This window comes from Neoarius graeffei, chromosome 3 (assembly GCF_027579695.1).
Source record: "Neoarius graeffei isolate fNeoGra1 chromosome 3, fNeoGra1.pri, whole genome shotgun sequence".
Classification (NCBI taxonomy): Eukaryota; Metazoa; Chordata; class Actinopteri; order Siluriformes; family Ariidae; genus Neoarius; species Neoarius graeffei.
The window spans coordinates 100,293,865-100,314,172 of NC_083571.1; the positions used below are offsets into that span (position 1 = coordinate 100,293,865).

General features: G+C 42.2%; 1 protein-coding gene across 4 annotated transcripts in view; it reads left to right on the plus strand.

The window, feature by feature from the left end:
• The window catches only part of LOC132883771 (1-phosphatidylinositol 4,5-bisphosphate phosphodiesterase beta-4-like), a 258,886-nt gene that overhangs the window by 206,682 nt on the left and 31,896 nt on the right, over positions 1-20,308 (plus strand). For all 4 annotated transcript variants that reach the window (XM_060917766.1, XM_060917768.1, XM_060917767.1 and 1 more), the window contains 4 exons: positions 2,794-2,882; positions 2,998-3,148; positions 3,516-3,565; positions 13,927-13,992. In XM_060917766.1, the coding sequence (XP_060773749.1) occupies positions 2,794-2,882; positions 2,998-3,148; positions 3,516-3,565; positions 13,927-13,992 (356 nt within the window). The remainder of the gene's footprint in view (positions 1-2,793; positions 2,883-2,997; positions 3,149-3,515; positions 3,566-13,926; positions 13,993-20,308) is intronic.

The following is a 20,308-nucleotide window of genomic DNA, read 5'->3' on the forward strand; positions in this document are numbered from 1 at the left end:
TTTTTGTTCATTTTTAGATAAGTTTTTCAATTTGCTCATTTCTCTTTTGTCACTAGAATTGATTTATTTACTTATTTTTAACACATGCTCTCAGAAAATAAACCCACAGCAATATTTTTTTATACTTTATTTAACCAGTGTAGTCACATCGAGACAAAGATTTTTTTCCAAATCAGCCCTGACCAAAAAATGGCAGCCTCAAGTTTAAAACTAAAACGTACAACATAAGACATAAAACAGATACAAAGAAGCAGTAAGACAAATAAATAAAACAATGAGGTGTGTGTCGAAAAACAATCTAAAAGCATTCATAGTGGTAACTTAAAAGATTTCCAACACAATCTTTAAAATCAGAAAGCAGAATGAATGAATGAATGAATGAAGTTTGACTGATTTTGAAGTGAGTTCCAGCCAGGCTTGTAGTATTTGAGTCTGACTCGTGCCCTAATTTTAAGGATTCGTGACTCGACTTGGACTTGAGCACGAATGACTCGGACTTGGACTCGGACTTATGCATTAACTGCATTCGGACTCATAAATTGGAGACGAGGACTCAGATTTTGTTCTTTATTTTTTATAACATGCCATAATAATTTGGCATAAGATATTTACATCTACATTAATTTTTGTACTAATTTTGTGCAAACCTGCATGCCTTAGCGCTTGCATCAAATAGACTCTCGGGTGCACTCCAGACAGTGCGCATGCCATAAACAACTTGCACCTGCACAGGGTTAAGGTGCAATCAGCACGCCTATATAAAAACTGTGAAAACACACTTACTTTGCGAAGTATTGAATTGCATTGCTGACACATTGCCGAGCCTTATTTACTTGTTTGGTTTCCTGATCCCTGATTTCCTGTTTCTTGTTTTTGATTCTGCCGAGTCTACGAGAGCCTGTTTGTGTCTCGCTCGACGTATTGCCTGTTTCACTGTTTTACAATTTTGCCTGCTGTTCTGGATTGTTTTCCTGTCTTCACTTGTATTCATAAACACACCTTCTGCACATCCGTCTCCCAACCATCTCTGACAGAATATTTCACATTCCCTGACAAAGAGAATGCACAGTCACCTGTTCATACGTCATGTTCAGGAACAAACTAATGTTAATGCTGCTAAAACAGCCACCGTCAAATGGTGCAGTTGGAGTCTTGTTCTCGGACTCGACTCAGACTCAACTCGAAATTTTTTTAATGGCTTGGACTTGACTCGGACTTGAACACTGGGGACTCGAGACTGGACTCGGACTCGAGGTTTAGTGACTCGACTACAGCGCTGCTTCCAGGATGAAGGTGTGTTATAGTGGGAGGCTACCTTGCCAAATTCAGATTTTATAGTGGGTATATTAAAGAAAATGAAATTATTAGACCTGAGATTATATCAGTTCTTGGCTGACTGTGAGAAAACAGATAGGTATGATGGTAACATACCAACAAGACCGTCAGTGACAGTGTAGTTCACTCCAGCCCCATCTAGTCCAGAAGGAATAATCTAAAGTGGGCCACCTTGTGCAATAAATGTTGCAAGCTATATACACTATATACAAGCCATAAGCTATATACACCCTAGGAATACCAACCTATTTGCCAGAAAGAATCCAAAATGGTGAGGAATTGACCAGGAAGAAGAAATTTTTGTTGAACTGCTCATTAAGGCTTAATTAGTCCATAACTTCATTAATAATTGTAATTAAGCAAATCTGGGTAGAAGTTATATGCACCCTAGGTACCCCTACCTTCATGCCAGAAAGAATAAAAATCGGTGAAGAATTGAGGGAGAAGAAGTGATTTTCGTGAAATGTGGACGACGCCGGATGGATGACAGACAACACACGATGGCATAAGCTCATCGCCTGTCAGCCGGATGAGCTAATAATTACTTTGTATATGAAACTATACCAATGAAGCTGCCTATGTGCTGACAGTGGAGGCCAACCAGAGAGTCTGTGTAAACTGCAGTGATGAGTGTCCAGCCATAGTTATGAAACATGGAGCAGAATGATAGAGTCCAAAGAGTGCAAGGCAGTTTTAGAGGCATGTATATATAAAATCACCATAATCTTAAACTGGTAAAACTAGAAGGGCACATGGTAGAGTATATACCTCCACCAGGCCACATGTTATCAACATCAAAATCAAATCACTTGAACCTAGGATAATACTAAGACTGTACACCAAATTTGATCAAAATCTGTTCACGACTTTTTGAGTTATGTTGGGAACAGACAAACAAACAAATGGAGATGAAAACATAACCTCGTCCAACAAAGCTGGTGGAGGTTTAAAAAAAAAAGTAGCTGCAACAAGCAAATATGGCTCAACAGTTAAGGGTCTGGGTTACTGATCTGAAGGCCAGGAGTTCCAGCCCAGCATTACATTACAGTCCAGGCATTTAGCAGACACTCTTATCCAGAGCAACATACATCATACCCAGAGCAGCCTGGGGAGCAGTTGGGGGTTTAGGTGCCTTGCTCAAGGGCACTTGAGCCATTCCTGCTGTTCTAGGGAATCAAACCAGCAACCTTTTGGTCTCAAAGCTGCTTCTCTAAACTTTAGGCCATGGCTTCCCCAGTGCTGGGCCCTTAAGCGAGGCCCTTAACCCTCTCTGCTCCAGGGGCGCTCCATCATGGTTGATCGTGCACTCTGACCCCAACTTCCTAACAAACTGGGATAAGAAAAGAATTTTACTATGATATAATGTATATGTGACACATAAAGACTTCTTATATTTGAAAATATTGTGCTATTTTGTTGCTCACCTCAGTGTATACCCTGTGACTGTCCTGTTTCTAGCTATTGTGGATGCTCTCTCAGACCCAAAGAAGTTCCTTTCCATAGCAGAGAAGAGAGCAGATCAGATGAGAGCTCTTGGTATTGAAACGGTATGCTCATTGCTCATACACACACTTTACCTGACTACGTTTTTTGATGCTGCTGTCTGTGCATTGAGGTCACCGAAGCCTGTCTGTAGGTCTAAATCATGTTGTCTTGATGCAGAGTGACATTGCAGATGTGCCAAATGAAATGTCCAAGAATGATAAGAAGGGCAAAGTGAATCAGGTGAAGGCGAGCGTGACGCCTCAGACCAGCGCAGACATGGGTCAGACCTACAGCACCACTCAGAACAACAGCTCTGAAACCAAGAAAGGTGAGACAGATCAGTACAGACCTCTTACTTACCAAAATAAGGGCCACTCACATGGTACAATTTCATACAATTTAATCAAATGGTAACAGAAACATGCCTTTAGTGTCATCTGGTGTTGTGCTGTTCAGACAATAAGAATATCCCCGTTTAATCCAGAGAAGCATTTAATTATTTAAAAATGGTATTACAAATAAGCTGGTGAAATAAAAACACTTATTTGTAGTGGAGCTACAATTTTGCACTTCTTTTATCATTTTCATTGGAATTTGAACTGCAGCATAATGTTGCAAGTGACAGTTTATGTTGGAAATAAAGTTTTTCTGTTGCTGCTGTATGACATGCTGTATATTTTGATATCTCCTCACAGATTCTGCTCTGGTGAACCAGGTGACCATTGAGGACCTGAAACAGATGAAGGTGAAACTTACTGCTTGGGCTCTTTGTTGTGAATATTATTATTATTATTATTATTATTATTATTAAAAGAAGAAGAAGGATCTATATAAATATAGCTGGAAGCAGCAATTAAGGGGGCCAAGCACTTTCAGGCCCCACCCCTTAGCGAAACAGATGAAAGTGAAATTTACTGCTAGGGCTCTTTGTTGTGAATATGTACATTATTATTATTATTATTATTATTATTATTATTATTATTATTATCCATCATCTGTAACCACTTATCCTGTGCAGGGTCACAGGCGAGCTGGAGCCTATCCCAGCTGACTATGGGCGAGAGGTGGGGTACACCCTGGACAAGTTGCCAGGTCATCGTAGGGCTGACACATAGAGACAAACAACCATTCACACTCACATTCACACCTACGGTCAATTTAGAGTCACCAATTAGCCTAACCTGCATATTTTTGGACTGTGGGGCAGGGGCGCAGATAGGATTTTTGAACTGGGGGGGACTGAGCTGTCAGCAAATGATTCCATTTTGTGTATGCATGTATGTGTGTGTGTGTGTGTATATATATATATATATATATATATATATATATATATATATATATATACTACCGTTCAAAAGTTTGGGGTCACTTTGAAATGTCCTTATTTTTGAAAGAAAAGCACTGTTCTTTTCAATGAAGATCACTTTAAACTAATCAGAAATACACTCTATACATTGCTAATGTGGTAAATGACTATTCTAGCTGCAAATGTCTGGTTTTTGGTGCAATATCTCCATAGGTGTATAGAGGCCCATTTCCAGCAACTCTCACTCCAGTGTTCTAATGGTACAATGTGTTTGCTCATTGCCTCAGAAGGCTAATGGATGATTAGAAAACCCTTGTACAATCATGTTAGCACAGCTGAAAACAGTTTAGCTCTTTAGAGAAGCTATAAAACTGACCTTCCTTTGAGCAGATTGAGTTTCTGGAGCATCACATTTGTGGGGTCGATTAAATGCTCAAAATGGCCAGAAAAATGTCTTGACTATATTTTCTATTCATTTTACAACTTATGGTGGTAAATAAAAGTGTGACTTTTCATGGAAAACACAAAATTGTCTGGGTGACCCCAAACTTTTGAACGGTAGTGTGTATACATGTTATTTCACCTCCCTCACTGCCATCACCAGGAACTACCTGCAGGCCAGGACAATGATAACATTTTAATATAGCCTATGGAAATCCAAAGTTTACACATTATCATCACGCACAGAAATTGCAAAACTAGTTTTAAAACCACTAAGTTCCAACTGTTAAACATAGCGAGAGGCTGGGCTACGTGTGTGTGTGTAAAGTGTAAACCAGTGCATACTGACTTTCTAACTATGCCTGTGTGTTGCGTGAGCGGCAGTCAGTCAACAACTCTTCGCAAAGTTTCCTTATGAAACAATATGCTCGCTGAAATTATGGCAGGGAACGCCAGATTAAACATTAAAACTGCCTTCTGAGCACTGTATCTACAGGCTGCCACCGAAAGAAGGAGGCTACCAGAAAGGCATCACTCCGTACGATTTTACTTTCACTACGACATTACTTTGAACAGACTATCAAAAAATTGCAAGGTGATATGATAAAGTAAGGCACAGTTTACTTACAGTCGTTGTTTTTTTGAAAAAACGATGCAATCGTTTTCTGCCTTTTGGCACCCTTCATCATGCCGTGTTGGGGTCCTGAACTAGGAGGAGCTGTCCCCGATATGCCTGTCAAACTTGTTGTGGGTAACCATAGCAACCAAGCTCGAGCTCGCAACCTGTGCAGTCTGTGCAGTTGCAACTACGTCTGTACTGCTGTGCACCTCAATAAACCGAATGGTAATTAGTCTTTTGATTTTTCCGTGAGGTTTGCAAAGAAAGACAGCATAGACGTTTTTTCCTCCCTATAAGTGGGGGGGACCGAACAAGGTGAATTTAAATCTGGGTGGGACGAATCCCCCCCGTCCCCCCCTCTATCTGCGCCCATGCTGTGGGGGGGGAGCACCCCCACGCAGACATGGGGAGAGCATGCAAACTCCACACAGAAAGGCCCTTGTTGGCCGCTGGGCTCAAACCCAGAACCTTCTTGCTGTGAGGTGACAGTGCTAACCACTACACCACCGTGCCCCCTTATAATTATTTATTTATTTATTTTTATTTTTTTATTTAAAGAAGAAGAATATATAAACATAGCTGGAAGCAGCAATTAAGGGGGCCAAGCATTTTCAGGCCCCACCCCTTAGCAACGGGGAAACACCAAAGTCTTTGGGATCATGATCACTTATACTAAATTTGAAGGCAAAATATGAAGCTGTTACTGAGATTTTGCCAAACCTCCTGTTTTCAGTAGCCCTCCAAATTCACAAATAAACTTGCAGCCTGTTTTTTATCTTTAGTTCATGTTGCTAAGTATGTGTGACAAGTTTGGTGTAAATACTGTGATGCTGAGATATGCCCTCACTTCCTGTTTGGCAATTTGGCCATCCAATTTGTTCTATGGTTGGCTCTAGATTTCCACATGGAATAATAATAATAATAATAATTAAAGCCGCTAGCGGCCTTGACGGGCCCTCGCCCATGTGCTTCCGCAACCCAGGACATTCCGTCACCCAACAAAACAGTCACATGTCATATATTAATCAAATGTTCAAAGGTGATGTGCATGTTGCAAATGCCATGACTGCTTGACGGATGAGAGACAGACAGACAAACACTAAAGTATGTGTGTGTGTGTGTGTGTGTGTGTGTGTGTTTCTGTGGTGTGAAAATGTACATTTATATATGTACAAAACTATACATGTGTCTCCTCCTTATCTCCATCTCACGCTGTAATCTTAAGTCATCTTAGCTTCCCTGTGTCTGCAGTGTGTGTGTGTTGCTAGGACAACTATCATGATTCATGTCATTTTTGTACTGATCTAAGGGTTCTGAGTAAGGTTCTGGCCATAGGTTCTGAAGAGATTTGTTTCAATAAGGGGGCGCTATGAAGTCCCGGGGCCACGCCCGGGGCCAAACGTCTGTGGCTGAGAAGCGGTTACAATGACTGATGTGTGTATCAAATTTCATGAGTTTTCGTGCATGGGGAAATGCCTCAAATAAGGTCAAATGCGACAGAAAAATAATAATAATAACCCCCAGGGGCGAAAGTGCACAAAATTTGGCGTACATGTCAGGTGAGCTATGAAGAGTTTGCGTATGAAGATTGATGACAATTGAGTAAATAGAAGATGAGATATAGATTTTTGAAGAATAAATTTTTTGGTATTTCCCATGTCAGTAGGTGGCGCGATGCTGTACATGAGCGATTATGAGTTGGAGAAATAAGTGTCTACAACAGCAATGCACTATCACAAGGAAGTGGTGTGAAGGAAAAGCATGATGGAATTATTTACCAAAAACCCGTTTTGGAGCAATTGCGTCGGCCAAAAACAGCGCCCCCCATGGACGAAAATTCCCAAAATGTGGTATACATGACATGGGAGGTAGTAAGAGGGTGGCCGTGAAGTTTGACAAAATTTGAGGAAAGATTGGATTTTTTGCCCAAAAATAGCGCCCCCAGTGGCGAAATATCACAGAAATGGGGTAACATGTCAGAAGCCCAATGAGTGATTTGTGTGTGAAGTATGAGCAGTTTTGAGCAATTAGAAGATTTGTTATGAATTTTTAAGCATGTAAAATTTTGCATTGAAAATTGATTGACGTATAACTTCTGAAGGGTTTATGCTACGTGAAACGTATTGAGTAACTTTTGTCAGCCATGTCTGTAGATGATGTGTATCAATTTTGGCGACATTCCTATGAACGGTCTAGGAGGAGTTGTGCCGTCGTCGTGGCCATGCATTTCGCACAAAAGTGAAAGTACCTCACTTCCTGTTGGGCGTGGCTAATGCATTGGCATTACATTTTTGTCCGGCTTAGTGAGATACATATGCGTACCAAATGGCATGCCACTACTACAAACTACATGGCAACCAGGCACCCTAATGCGGGAGGCCAAAATCACAACGACTTAGGGGGCGCTATAGAGGCCCTGAGGTCCGCCTGGATCTGGGCTTCTGGTTCTCAGTAGCGGTGGCAGTCTAAGAAAAAGGAGCCAAATTTCGTGCGTTGTCGACCATGGCAAGCGCCCCAATAAGGGTCTTGTAAAGAGTTTGCTTGCCAAATTTGACAAATCAGAAGCTGCAATATCATTTCTGCCGTAACCAGCACCCCCAGGGGCGAAAGTGCACAAAATTTGGCGTACATGTCAGGTGAGCTATGAAGAGTTTGCGTATGAAGTTTGATGACAATTGAGTAAATAGAAGATGAGATATAGATTTTTGAAGAATAAATTTTTTGGTTTTTCCCATGTCAGTAGGTGGCGCTATGCTGTACATGAGCGATTATGAGTTGGAAAAATAAGTGTCTACAACAGCAACGTACTATCACAAGGTAGTGGTGTGAAGGAAAAGCATTATGGAATTATTTACCAAAAACCCGTTTTGGAGCAATTGCGTCGGCCAAAAACAGCGCCCCCCATGGACGAAAATTCCCAAAATGTGGTATACATGACATGGGAGGCAGTAAGAGGGTGGCCGTGAAGTTTGACCAAATTTGAGGAAAGATTGGATTTTTTGCCCAAAAATAGCGCCCCCAGTGGCGAAATATCACAGAAATTGGGTAACATGTCAGAAGCCCAATGAGTGATTAGCCTGTGAAGTATGAGCAGTGTTGACCAATTAGAAGATTTGTTATGATTTTTTTAGCATGTAAAATTTTGAAGTGAAAATTGATTGACGTATAACTTCTGAACGGTTTATCGTACGTGAAACGTATTTAGTAACTTTTGTCAGCCATGTCTGTAGATGATGTGTATCAATTTTGGTGACATTCCCATGAACGGTCTAGGAGGAGTTGCGCCGTCTTCGTGGCCATGCATTTCGCACAAAAGTGAAATTACCTCACTTCCTGTTGGGCGTGGCTAATGCATTGGCATTACATTTTTGTCCGGCTTAGTGAGATACATATGCATACCAAATGGCATGCCACTACTACAAACTATATGGCAACCAGGCACCTTAATGCGGGAGACCAAAATCACAACGACTTAGGGGGCGCTATAGAGGCCCTGAGCCCCGGCCAAGTTTGGGCTTTTGGTTCTGAGTAGCGGTGGCAATTCTCGGAACTAGCGCCAAATTTCGTGCGTTTTCGCCCATGGCAAGCGCCCCGAAAATGGCCCAACAGCGGAGAAAAATAAAGAAGACGGAAGAATAATAATAGTGAACTCTTACAAGAACAATAGGGCCTTCGCCTATAGGGCTCGGGCCCTAATAATAGTGAACTCTTACAAGAACAATAGGGCCTTCGCCCTATAGGGCTCGGGCCCTAATAATAGTGAACTCTTACAAGAACAATAGGGCCTTCGCCCATAGGGCTCGGGCCCTAATTAAAGCCGCAAGCAGCCTCGACGGGCCCTCGCGCCAGCGGCCAAGGGGGGCGGGGGCATGCGTCCCCACGAAAGACCTTCCACAGCTTCTTCGGCAAGAGACATTACTCCCACAATGGCGACAAAGCACAGAATCGGACACAGAGTACACGGTGCGCTGAGATGTTGTCATGGACAGAAAATTTTATGCCATGGTTTCCCAACCAAATTAATGTATTTACCTCATCAGTCACCAAGCTATAGCTACATAGGATTGTCTTCTGTTAGACATCTATTAGTCTGTATGTAACGCTACAACACTTGCTCCCGACTGCCAACCCATTCCCCACAAGTCAAGTGTGTTTAAGGCAACCAAAACAACATACTCCTGGTGCCTCATGATTGTAAACACCTCTCCTGCAACTGATACAGCGCAATGAGCGCCCCCAGTGGTCCACATGTCATGTGTGTTTTAGGCAACCAAAACAACATACTCCTGGTGCCTCATGATTGTAAACACCTCTCCTGCAACTGCTACAGCGCAATGAGCGACCCCAGTGGTGAAAGTTCACCAAATTTGGTATACATGTCAAGGGACCTATGAAGAGTTGTTGTGTCAAGTTTGATCAAGTTTGACCAATCAGAAGCCGAGATATAAATTGTTGCCTTAAAACAGCACCCCCAGTGGCAAAAGGTCACAAAATTTGGGAGATATGTCAGGTGACCTGTTAAGAGTGTGCGTATCAAGTTTGATCAAGATTCAGTAAATAGAAGATGAGATATAGATTTTTGAAGAATAAAATTTTTGGTTTTTCCCATGTCAGTAGGTGGCGCTATGCTGTACATGAGCGATTATGAGTTGGAAAAATAAGTGTCTACAACAGCAACGTACTATCACAAGGTAGTGGTGTGAATGAAAAGCGTTATGGAATTATTTACCAAAAACCCGTTTTGGAGCAATTGCATCGGCCAAAAACAGCACCCCCCATGGACGAAAATTCCCAAAATGTGGTATACATGACATGGGAGGAAAGTAAGAGGGTGGCCATGAAGTTTGACCAAATTTGAGGAAAGATTGGATTTTTTGCCCAAAAATAGCGCCCCCAGTGGCGAAATATCACAGAAATTGGGTAGCATGTCAGAAGACCAATGAGTGATTTGCTTGTGAAGTATGAGCAGTTTTGAGCAATCAGAAGATTTGTTATGAATTTTTAAGCATGTAAAATTTTGCATCGAAAATTGATTGACGTATAACTTCTGAACGGTTTATCCGACATGAAACATATTTAGTAACTTTTGTCAGCCATGGCTGTAGATGATGTGTATCAATGTTGGTGACATTCCTATGAACGGTCTAGGAGGAGTTGCGCCGTCTTCGTGGCCATGCATTTCGCACAAAAGTGAAATTACCTCACTTCCTGTTGGGCGTGGCTAATGCATTGGCATTACATTTTTGTCCGGCTTAGTGAGATACATATGCGCACCAAATGGCATGCCACTACTACAAACTACATGGCAACCAGGCACCTTAATGCGGGAGGCCAAAATCACAACGAGTTAGGGGGCGCTATAGAGGCCCTGAGGCCCCCCTGGATCTGGGCTTCTGGTTCTCAGTAGCAGTGGCAGTCTAAGAAAAAGGAGCCAAATTTCGTGCGTTGTCGACCATGGGAAGCGCCCCAATAAGGGTCTTGTAAAGAGTTTGCTTGCCAAGTTTGACAAATCAGAAGCTGCAATATCATTTCCGCCATAACCAGCACCCCCAGGGGCGAAAGTGCACAAAATTTGGCGTACATGTCAGGTGAGCTATGAAGAGTTTGTCTATGAAGTTTGATGACAATTGAGTAAATAGAAGCTGAGATATAGATTTTTGAAGAATAAATTTTTTGGTTTTTCCCATGTCAGTAGGTGGCGCTGTGCTGTACATGAGCGATTATGAGTTGGAAAAATAAGTGTCTACAACAGCAACGCACTATCACAAGGTAGTGGTGTGAAGGAAAAGCATTATGGAATTATTTACCAAAAACCCGTTTTGGAGAAACAGCGTCGGCCAAAACAGCGCCCCCCATGGACGAAAAGTCCCAAAATGTGGTATACATGACATGGGAGGTAGTACGAGGGTGGCCGTGAAGTTTGACCAAATTTGAGGAAAGATTGGAATTTTTGCCCAAAAATAGCGCCCCCAGTGGCGAAATATCACAGAAATTGGGTAACATGTCAGAAGCCCAATGAGTGATTTGCGTGTGAAGTATGAGCAGTTTTGAGCAATAAGAAGATTTGTTATGAATTTTTAAGCATGTAAAATTTTGCATCGAAAATTGATTGACGTATAAATTCTGAAGGGTTTAAGCTACGTGAAACGTATTTAGTAACTTTTGTCAGCCATGTCTGTAGATGATGTGTATCAATTTTGGTGACATTCCTATGAACGGTCTAGGAGGAGTTGCGCCGTCTTCGTGGCCATGCGTTTCGCACAAAAGTGAAATTACCTCACTTCCTGTTGGGCGTGGCTAATGCATTGGCATTACATTTTTGTCCGGCTTAGTGCGATACATATGCGTACCAAACGGCATGCCACTACTACAAACTACATGGCAACCAGGCACCTTAATGCGGGAGACAAAAATCACAACGACTTAGGGGGCGCTATAGAGGCCCTGAGCCCCGGCCAAGTTTGGGCTTTTGGTTCTGAGTAGCGGTGGCAATTCTCGGAACTGGTGCCAAATTTCGTGCGTTTTCGCCCATGGCAAGCGCCCCGAAAATGGCCCAACAGCGGAGAAAAATAAAGAAGAAGAAGAAGACGGAAGAATAATAATAGTGAACTCTTACAAGAACAATAGGGCCTTCGCCCATAGGGCTCGGGCCCTAATAATAATAATAATACGATGAAATGAAGAAGAGGTTAACAAAGGAGTACTTCCGGTACGTGAGAAAGCTGCTATGGTCCAAGATAGACGGTGGAAATGTCGTCTGTGGGATTAATACTTGGGCGATCCTGCTGTTGAGATACTCGGCAAGCTTCCTAGATTGGATGCAAGAAGAACTAATGACACTTGAGAGAAAAACAAAAAGGAACCTCACTATGAACGGCGCATTCCACCCACGAGATAGTATAGCAACCTACCTAGAAAGAATGGTGGGAGAAGGCTTATCACTGTAGAGGATTGTGTAGATCTACCTATAATTGGGCTTACTAATTACATAGTGGGAAGCAAGGAAAGGTTGCTCACAGCAACCCAAAGGGGTTGGAGCAGTTGCCAAGAGAATTGCAAAGAGTTCAAGAAGAGAAGATATAATGAACGGATGAATAAGCTGAAAGACAAGAAGCTGTATGGCCAGTTCATCAGAGAGATGGAAGTTAGTGACAAGAGCTGGGGGTGGCTTGAAAAGGCCCATCTTAAAAAGAGCTCTGAACCTTTGATTATAGTGGCACAGAGCCAGTCAAGCCAAACAAATGCTATAAAGACAAACATCGATAAGATTTAGGAGGATCCTAGTTGTAGGATGTGCAGAAAGAGTGATGAAACCATGAGCCATCTTCTCAGTGAATGCCCTAAACTAGCTCAGGGGGAATACAAATGCCGCCATAACAATGTGGCTAAGGGTATCCATTGGGATTTCTGCAAACATTTTGGAATTGAGTGTGGTGATAAGTGGAATGAACATAGCCCAGAGGCAGTTGTGGAAAACACAAATGCAAAGATACTCTGGGATGTCACCATCCAGACTAACAAAAAGATGCCTCACAACAGGCCTGATATAGTCGTGGTAGATAAGACCAACAAGACATGTCACATCATCGATGTAGCATGTCCAGGGGACAGTAGAATCACCCTCAAAGAGGAGGTAAAGGTCAACAAATATCGTGACCTAGCATTGGAAATAAAAACCCTCTGGAAGATGAAAAGAGTTGGCATCACCTCAGTTGTTATAGGAGCACTGGGTAGCTATACAGACAGGTTAGAGAGATATTTAGAAGATATCCATGTTGGACTTAAGGCAAATAGAATGCAGAAGACCATACTACTGGGCTCGGCAAGAATCCTTAGAAGAGTACTAGAATGCTAAGGCAGCTTGTTGCTGCCAGCCCTAGCATAGAGATTCTCTGCTGCTCTCAGCCAATCAGAACACACTGTACTGCTTACTGCTCTCAGCCAATCAGAACACACTGTACTGCTTACTGCTCTCAGCCAATCAGAACACACCGTACTGCTCTCACACTGTACTGCGTGATTGTTACACTCTTACATTCTTACAGCATGATGACATAGTGGCTACTGCCTCTATATGAGGCAGTAGCCACAAAATCCTTGACCTTGACGAGATGACCCCCCCAAAATTGTGGAGGTTCTATTTGAGACCAATGCCCATCTATCCTAAAAGTTTCACGAAGATTGGTCCAGCCATTTTCCCGTAGCATCATTAATAAAAAAACAAACAAACCCAATCAGAAACAATACCTTGCCCCCTGGTGGACTCCGTCCCAGGTGAGGTAGTAATAATAATAATAACACTAATAATAAAAATAGGTGGCACAGCGATGCAGTGGTTTGTATTGTTGCCTCACAGCAAGAAGGTTCTGGGTTCAAATCTCATGGCTGACTGGGGCCTTTCTTGTGTGGAGTTTGCATGTTCTCTCCGTACCTGCGTGGTTTTCCTCTGGGTGCTCTGGTTTCCTCCCACAGTCCAGAGACATGCAGATTAGGTCAACCTGCTACTCAAAATTGCCCAGAGCTGTGAATGTGGGTGTAAATTGCTGTTTGTCTCTGCATTAACCCTGCAATAGACTCTCAACCTGTCCAGGTTGTACCCTTTGAAGTCAGCTGGGATTGGCTCCAGCTTCCCCTGCGACCCTGATGGATAAGCAGTGTAGATAATGGATGGATGGATTAATACTAATGTTTTTATTCATACTAAAATAATGAGCTCTCTGATCTCTGCTTCTCTTTTCAGACCTATGTTAAACTAATAAAGAAGCAACAGAAAGAGTTAAACACTTTGAAGAAAAGACATACAAAGGTTAGTATTCTTTAAGTTGCACTCTGTCTATAGATGGACTTCATAACATAGCATCCCATTCATTTCAACCAAGAGCTTACATCCATACATTACATGCAGCCAATCAGGCAAGAGCTTCAGGAGGGTTTTATGAACTTGGAAGGAATTTGAATGTAAAAACAAACTTGAGGTGATTGAGTGCATTGGTCAATTCTCTTTTATTTTCTATTAACACTTTTCTTTATGACACCAAATTTTAAATAGCGGAGTTCCACACTTAAGAGAATATGGTAATGCATTGATCTGATTTTTGATGGCTTTTGCAACCGTATGATGTCCGTACGAACGATGTAAGTGTACTGTACCACCACAGGGAGCCCGATCGTAAGTTCAAGGCGACATACCTCATAAACACTTGACCACCAGATAATTAAATTTGTACCTTTATTTACATAAGATAGATGGGTTTTTATCTAGCACTTATTTTTAAATGGCTTTTAAAAAAATAACGTGGGATTTTTTGTGAACACATTTTACAGAAAATATTGATGAAAATTTTAGTTTTTTTCATCTTGGAAAACATATCTTCGCACTGTATGCTTTTTTTACCTGAACGATTTCTTACTCTGTACATTCGTATAAACATAATTACTGTATAGTTCAATAGCAATTATGAGCATCTTTCCTTAGTTTTAGATAATCTAAAATTACCGCAGATCGATATTGATTAATTCTTATGTCCGATAACATTCGATCGTAACTACAACCCCGATTCCAAAAAAGTTGGGACAAAGTACAAATTGTAAATAAAAAAGGAATGCAATGATGTGGAAGTTTCAAAATTCCATATTTTATTCAGAATAGAACATAGATGACATATCAAATGTTTAAACTGAGAAAATGTATCATTTAAAGAGAAAAATTAGGTGATTTTTAAATTTCATGACAACAACACATCTCAAAAAAGTTACGACAAGGCCATGTTTACCACTGTGAGACATCCCCTTTTCTCTTTACAACAGTCTGTAAACGTCTGGGGACTGAGGAGACAAGTTGCTCAAGTTTAGGGATAGGAACGTTAACCCATTCTTGTCTAATGTAGGATTCTAGTTGCTCAACTGTCTTAGGTCTTTTTTGTCGTATCTTCCGTTTTATGATGCACCAAATGTTTTCTATGGGTGAAAGATCTGGACTGCAGGCTGGCCAGTTCAGTACCCGGACCCTTCTTCTACCCAGCCATGATGCTGTAATTGATGCAGTATGTGGTTTGGCATTGTCATGTTGGAAAATGCAAGGTCTTCCCTGAAAGAGACATTGTCTGGATGGGAGCATATGTTGCTCTAGAACCTGGATATACCTTTCAGCATTGATGGTGTCTTTCCAGGTGTGTAAGCTGCCCATGCCACACGCACTAATGCAACCCCATACCATCAGAGATGCAGGCTTCTGAACTGAGTGCTGATAACAACTTGGGTCGTCCTTCTCCTCTTTAGTCCGAATGACACGGCGTCCCTGATTTCCATAAAGAACTTCAAATTTTGATTCGTCTGACCACAGAACAGTTTTCCACTTTGCCACAATCCATTTTAAATGAGCCTTGGCCCAGAGAAGACGTCTGCGCTTCTGGATCATGTTTAGATACAGCTTCTTCTTTGAACTATAGAGTTTTAGCTGGCAACGGCGGATGGCACGGTGAATTGTGTTCACAGATAATGTTCTCTGGAAATATTCCTGAGCCCATTTTGTGATTTCCAATACAGAAGCATGCCTGTATGTGATGCAGTGCCATCTAAGGGCCCGAAGATCACAGGCACCCAGTATGGTTTTCCGGCCTTGACCCTTACGCACAGAGATTCTTCTAGATTCTCTGAATCTTTTGATGATATTATGCACTGTAGATGATGATATGTTCAAACTCTTTGCAATTTTTCACTGTCGAACTCCTTTCTGATATTGCTCCACTATTTGTTGGCGCAGAATTAGGGGGATTGGTGATCCTCTTCCCATCTTTACTTCTGAGAGCCACTGCCACTCCAAGATGCTCTTTTTATACCCAGTCATGTTAATGACCTATTGCCAATTGACCTAATGAGTTGCAATTTGGTCCTCCAGCTGTTCCTTTTTTGTACCTTTAACTTTTCCAGCCTCTTATTGCCCCTGTCCCAACTTTTTTGAGATGTGTTGCTGTCATGAAATTTCAAATGAGCCAATATTTGGCATGAAATTTCAAAATGTCTCACTTTCGACATTTGATATGTTGTCTATGTTCTACTGTGAATACAATATCAGTTTTTGAGATTTTGTAAATTATTGCATTCCGTTTTTATTTACAATTTGTACTTTGTCCCAACTTTTTTGGAATCAAGGTTGTATATAGTAATGATGTAAAGCGAAAGCGCTGGCTCACTGCTGTCCTCTAGGCACCCAGCAGAGTCCCACCATAATAAATGTTGTGGTGTTGTTTCTGGCACATGGCATGCTGTGTCAAAGACAGGAATAAATATGTATTCATAACTGCGATGCGTATCTCATTATTCGTATCACTGTCACAAGAAAATGCAGCAATTTACTGACGTGAAATACACAACACTACACAATCTGATGGTTCATATGTTTAATGTTATTCTTCTATTCAGGTTGATTTTGTGCACTTGCAAATATTTTACTCGTGCACTCATCAGCCGTTCCGCTTTTAGGCAGGTCAAGGTCAAGGCTTTTTTATTTATAATTTCAACCATATACAGTTGGTACAGTACACAGTTAAAACGAAACAACGTTTCTCTAGGACCATGGTGCTACATTAAAGTTAGACTGCCTTTCAGATTTTAAGTGTAGGTCATAAAAAGAATTCTCCCTGACACCCAATTATTTTTGTTTAGTGGACTGAAAGCTACTGAATTTGAATCACAGACTTCCAATTTTATTTGTTTTTTTTTTAAATAGAACAATTAATGAACTTGGAGCAATCCAGCCACTGGGGGTGCATGGGCGTACTCTTGGTGCCAGTCCCAAGCCCGGATAAATTGGAGAGGGTTGCGTCAGGAAGGGTATCCAGCGTAAAACTGTGCCAAATCTAACATGCGGAATGAAAAGAGAAATACCATACTGGATCGGTCGGGGTCCGGGTTAACAACGACTGCCTCCAGTGCTGTTGGTCAACAGGGTGCTGGTGGAAAGTGTGCTACTGTTGTGTCAAAATGGAGAAGGAGAAAGAGAGGAGGGAGGCGTGTTAGGAGAGAGCGTGAAAGATGGAAGGGAAGGAGCTTAGAATTGAGGGTAGGAACACTGAATGTGGGAACATTGACTGACAGAGCGAGAGAGTTAGCAGGTACGATGGAAAGAAGGAAGTTGGACATTTTGTGTGTGCAGGAGATGAGGTGGAAAGGAAGCAAGGCCAAGAACATTGGAGATGTTGTTTTATTATGGAGTCGATGGAAAGAGAAATGGTGTTGGTATTGTTTTGAGAGGAGAGTTGGTCAGCAGTGTGATTGATGTGAAGAGGGTGTCAGAGTGATAGACATGAAGTTGGAGATTCAAAGAGTGGTAATCAATGTTGTGTGTGCGTACGCCCCACAGGTTGGATGTGAGAATGAAGAGAGAGTCTTTCTGGGAAAAGATGGATGAAGTGGTAGAAAGTATACCGAGGGAGGAGCACGTGCTGATAGGAGCAGATTTCAACGGACATGTTGGCGAGGGAAACAGAGGAGATGAGGGTGTGATGGGCAGATATGGTGTAAGAGAGAGAAATGTGGAAGGGCAAATGGTGGTTGATTTTTCAAAGAGGATGAATTTGGCAATAGTCAATACATACTTCGAGAAGAAAGAGCAGCACAGGGTGACGTTTAAGAGTGGAGGAAGATCTACACAGGTGGACTACATACTCTGCAGAAGGGGTAACCTGAAGGAGATTGGAGACTGTAAAGTGACGGCAGGGGAGCGTGTAGCTAGACAACATCAAGTGGTCGTGTGCAGGATGAGCTTGAAAGCAAAAAAGAGGAAGCATGAAATAGTGGAGCCGAAGATTAAGTGGTGGAAACTAAAAGAGGTTGAACATCAGAAGGGAAAAAATGAGTCAAGCATTGAGTGGTCATGGAAGTCTGCCAGAAGATTGGAATACTACTGCTGTATTAGTAAGAGAGGCAGCAAGGAAGGTGCTAGGGTGGTCATCGGGAAGGAGGAAGGAAGACAAGGAGACATGGTGGTGGAACAAAGAAGTGCAGGAATAAAAGAGAAGAGGCTAGCAAAGAAGAATTGAGATGATCAGAGAGACGACAAAAGCAGGCGGTTATACAGAGAGATGAGACAGAAGGCAAAAAGAGCGGTAGCGAAGGTGAAATCAGATGCATACCAGGAGTTGTACAAACGACTGGAGACCAAAAAAGGAGAGAAAGACCTGTACAGACTAGCTAGGCAGAGAAACAGGGAAGCGAGGGATGTACAGCAGGTAAGAGTGATGAAAGATGTAAATGGAAATGTGCTGACAGAGTGTATTAAGAAGGTGGAAAAAGTACTTTGAGGATTTATTAAATGAGGAGAATCCAAGAGAGAAAAGGTCAGATTCATTGGAGACAGCAAATCAGGAAGCAGAGTTGGTTAGTAAGGATGAGGTGAGGGCAGCCATGAAAAGAATGAAGACTGGGAAAGCAGTCGGACCAGATGATATCCCGATTGAGGCTTGGAGATGTTTGGGTGAGACGGCTGTGGAGTTCCTAACGAGATTGTTTAATAAGATCCTAGAGAATGAGAAAATGCCAAATGAATGGAGAAAGAGTGTGCTAGTCCCAGTATACAAGAATAAGTGAGATGTACAGAGCTGCAGTAATTACAGAGGAATAAAATTGATGAGCCACACCATGAGGCTATGGGAAAGGGTATTGGAGGCGAGACTGAGAAGAGAGGTAGCAATCTGTGAACAGCAGTACGGGTTTATGCCAAGGAAGAGCACGTCGGATGCAATTTTTGCTTTAAGAATGTTAATGGAGAAGTACAGAGAAAGCTACATTGTGTGTTTGTAGACCTTGAGAAGGCATACGATAGAGTGCCGAGAGATGACTTATGGTATTGTATGAGAAAGAGTGGAGTGAATGAGAAGTATATCAGAGCGGTGCTAGACATGTATGAGAACAGTGAAACAGCAGTGAGGTGTGCAGTTGGAACAACTGAATGGTTCAAGGTGAAGGTGGGACTCCATCAAGGATCTGCTTTGAGTCCTTTTTTGTTTGCCATAGTGATGGATAGCTTGACGGATGAAGTGAGGCAAGAGTCACCATGGAACATGATGTTTGTGGGTGATATTGTGATATATGGTGAAAGTAGAAAGGAGGTTGAGTTGGGTTTGGAGAGATGGAGGTATTCATTGGAACAAAGAGGAATGAAGGTGAGCAGGAGCAAAACAGAATACATGTGCATCAATGAGAACGGCGATGAGAGTGTAGTGAAGATGCAAGAAGCAGACGTAAAGAAAGTTGGTGAATTCAAGTACCTGGGGTCAACTGTGCAGGAAAATGGGGGCTGCGATAGTGAGGTGAGGAAGAGAGTGCAGGCAGGGTGGAGCAGTTGGAGAAGGATTTCAGGAGTCATTTGTGATCGGAAAGTCCCAGCAAAAGTGAAAGGTAAGATGTATAAGATGGTAGTGAGACCAGCTGTGATGTATGGATTGGAGACCGTACCCTTAACGAAGAGACAGGAGGCAAAGTTGGAGGTGGCAGATTTGAGGATGTTAAGGTTTGCGATGGGAGTGACAAGGTTGGACAGGATAAGGAACGAGCACATCAGAGGGACAGCACATGTGGAGAGCTTGGGAATGAAGCTAAGAGAGATGAGATCGAGATGGTATGGGCACATCCTGAGAAAAGATGCAGAGCATGTTGGAAGGAGAATGTTAAGGATGGAGCTTCCAGGCAAATGAAAACGAGGAAGGCCAAAGAGGAGATACATGGATGTGGTGAGAAAGAACATGAAAGTGGCAGGTGTGGTAGAGAAGGATGCGGAAGACAGGGAGCAATGGAGACGAAAGATCCACTGTGGCGACCCCTAACTTAGAGCCATGTGGCCCGAAATTCTCCGCTATTTTTTCCTGCTTCACCATGACCTAATTCAAGATACTATGTCATGCATCACACGGTGGGCTTTCCCCTGTTTGCGCAAGGCATTGTGGGATACAAATTTGAAACAGGAGTGAAAAATGGAGGACGTGAGTTTGCGAATGAAATGTGAAAGACTGACTACAGTAACGGAAAGTGAGAAGAAAAGACGTTATGTTATGAAGGAAAGGAAACGCAGGACCAAACTAATAAATATCGGCGGTCAGCGAGCACCTCGGTGTGATCAACTGTTC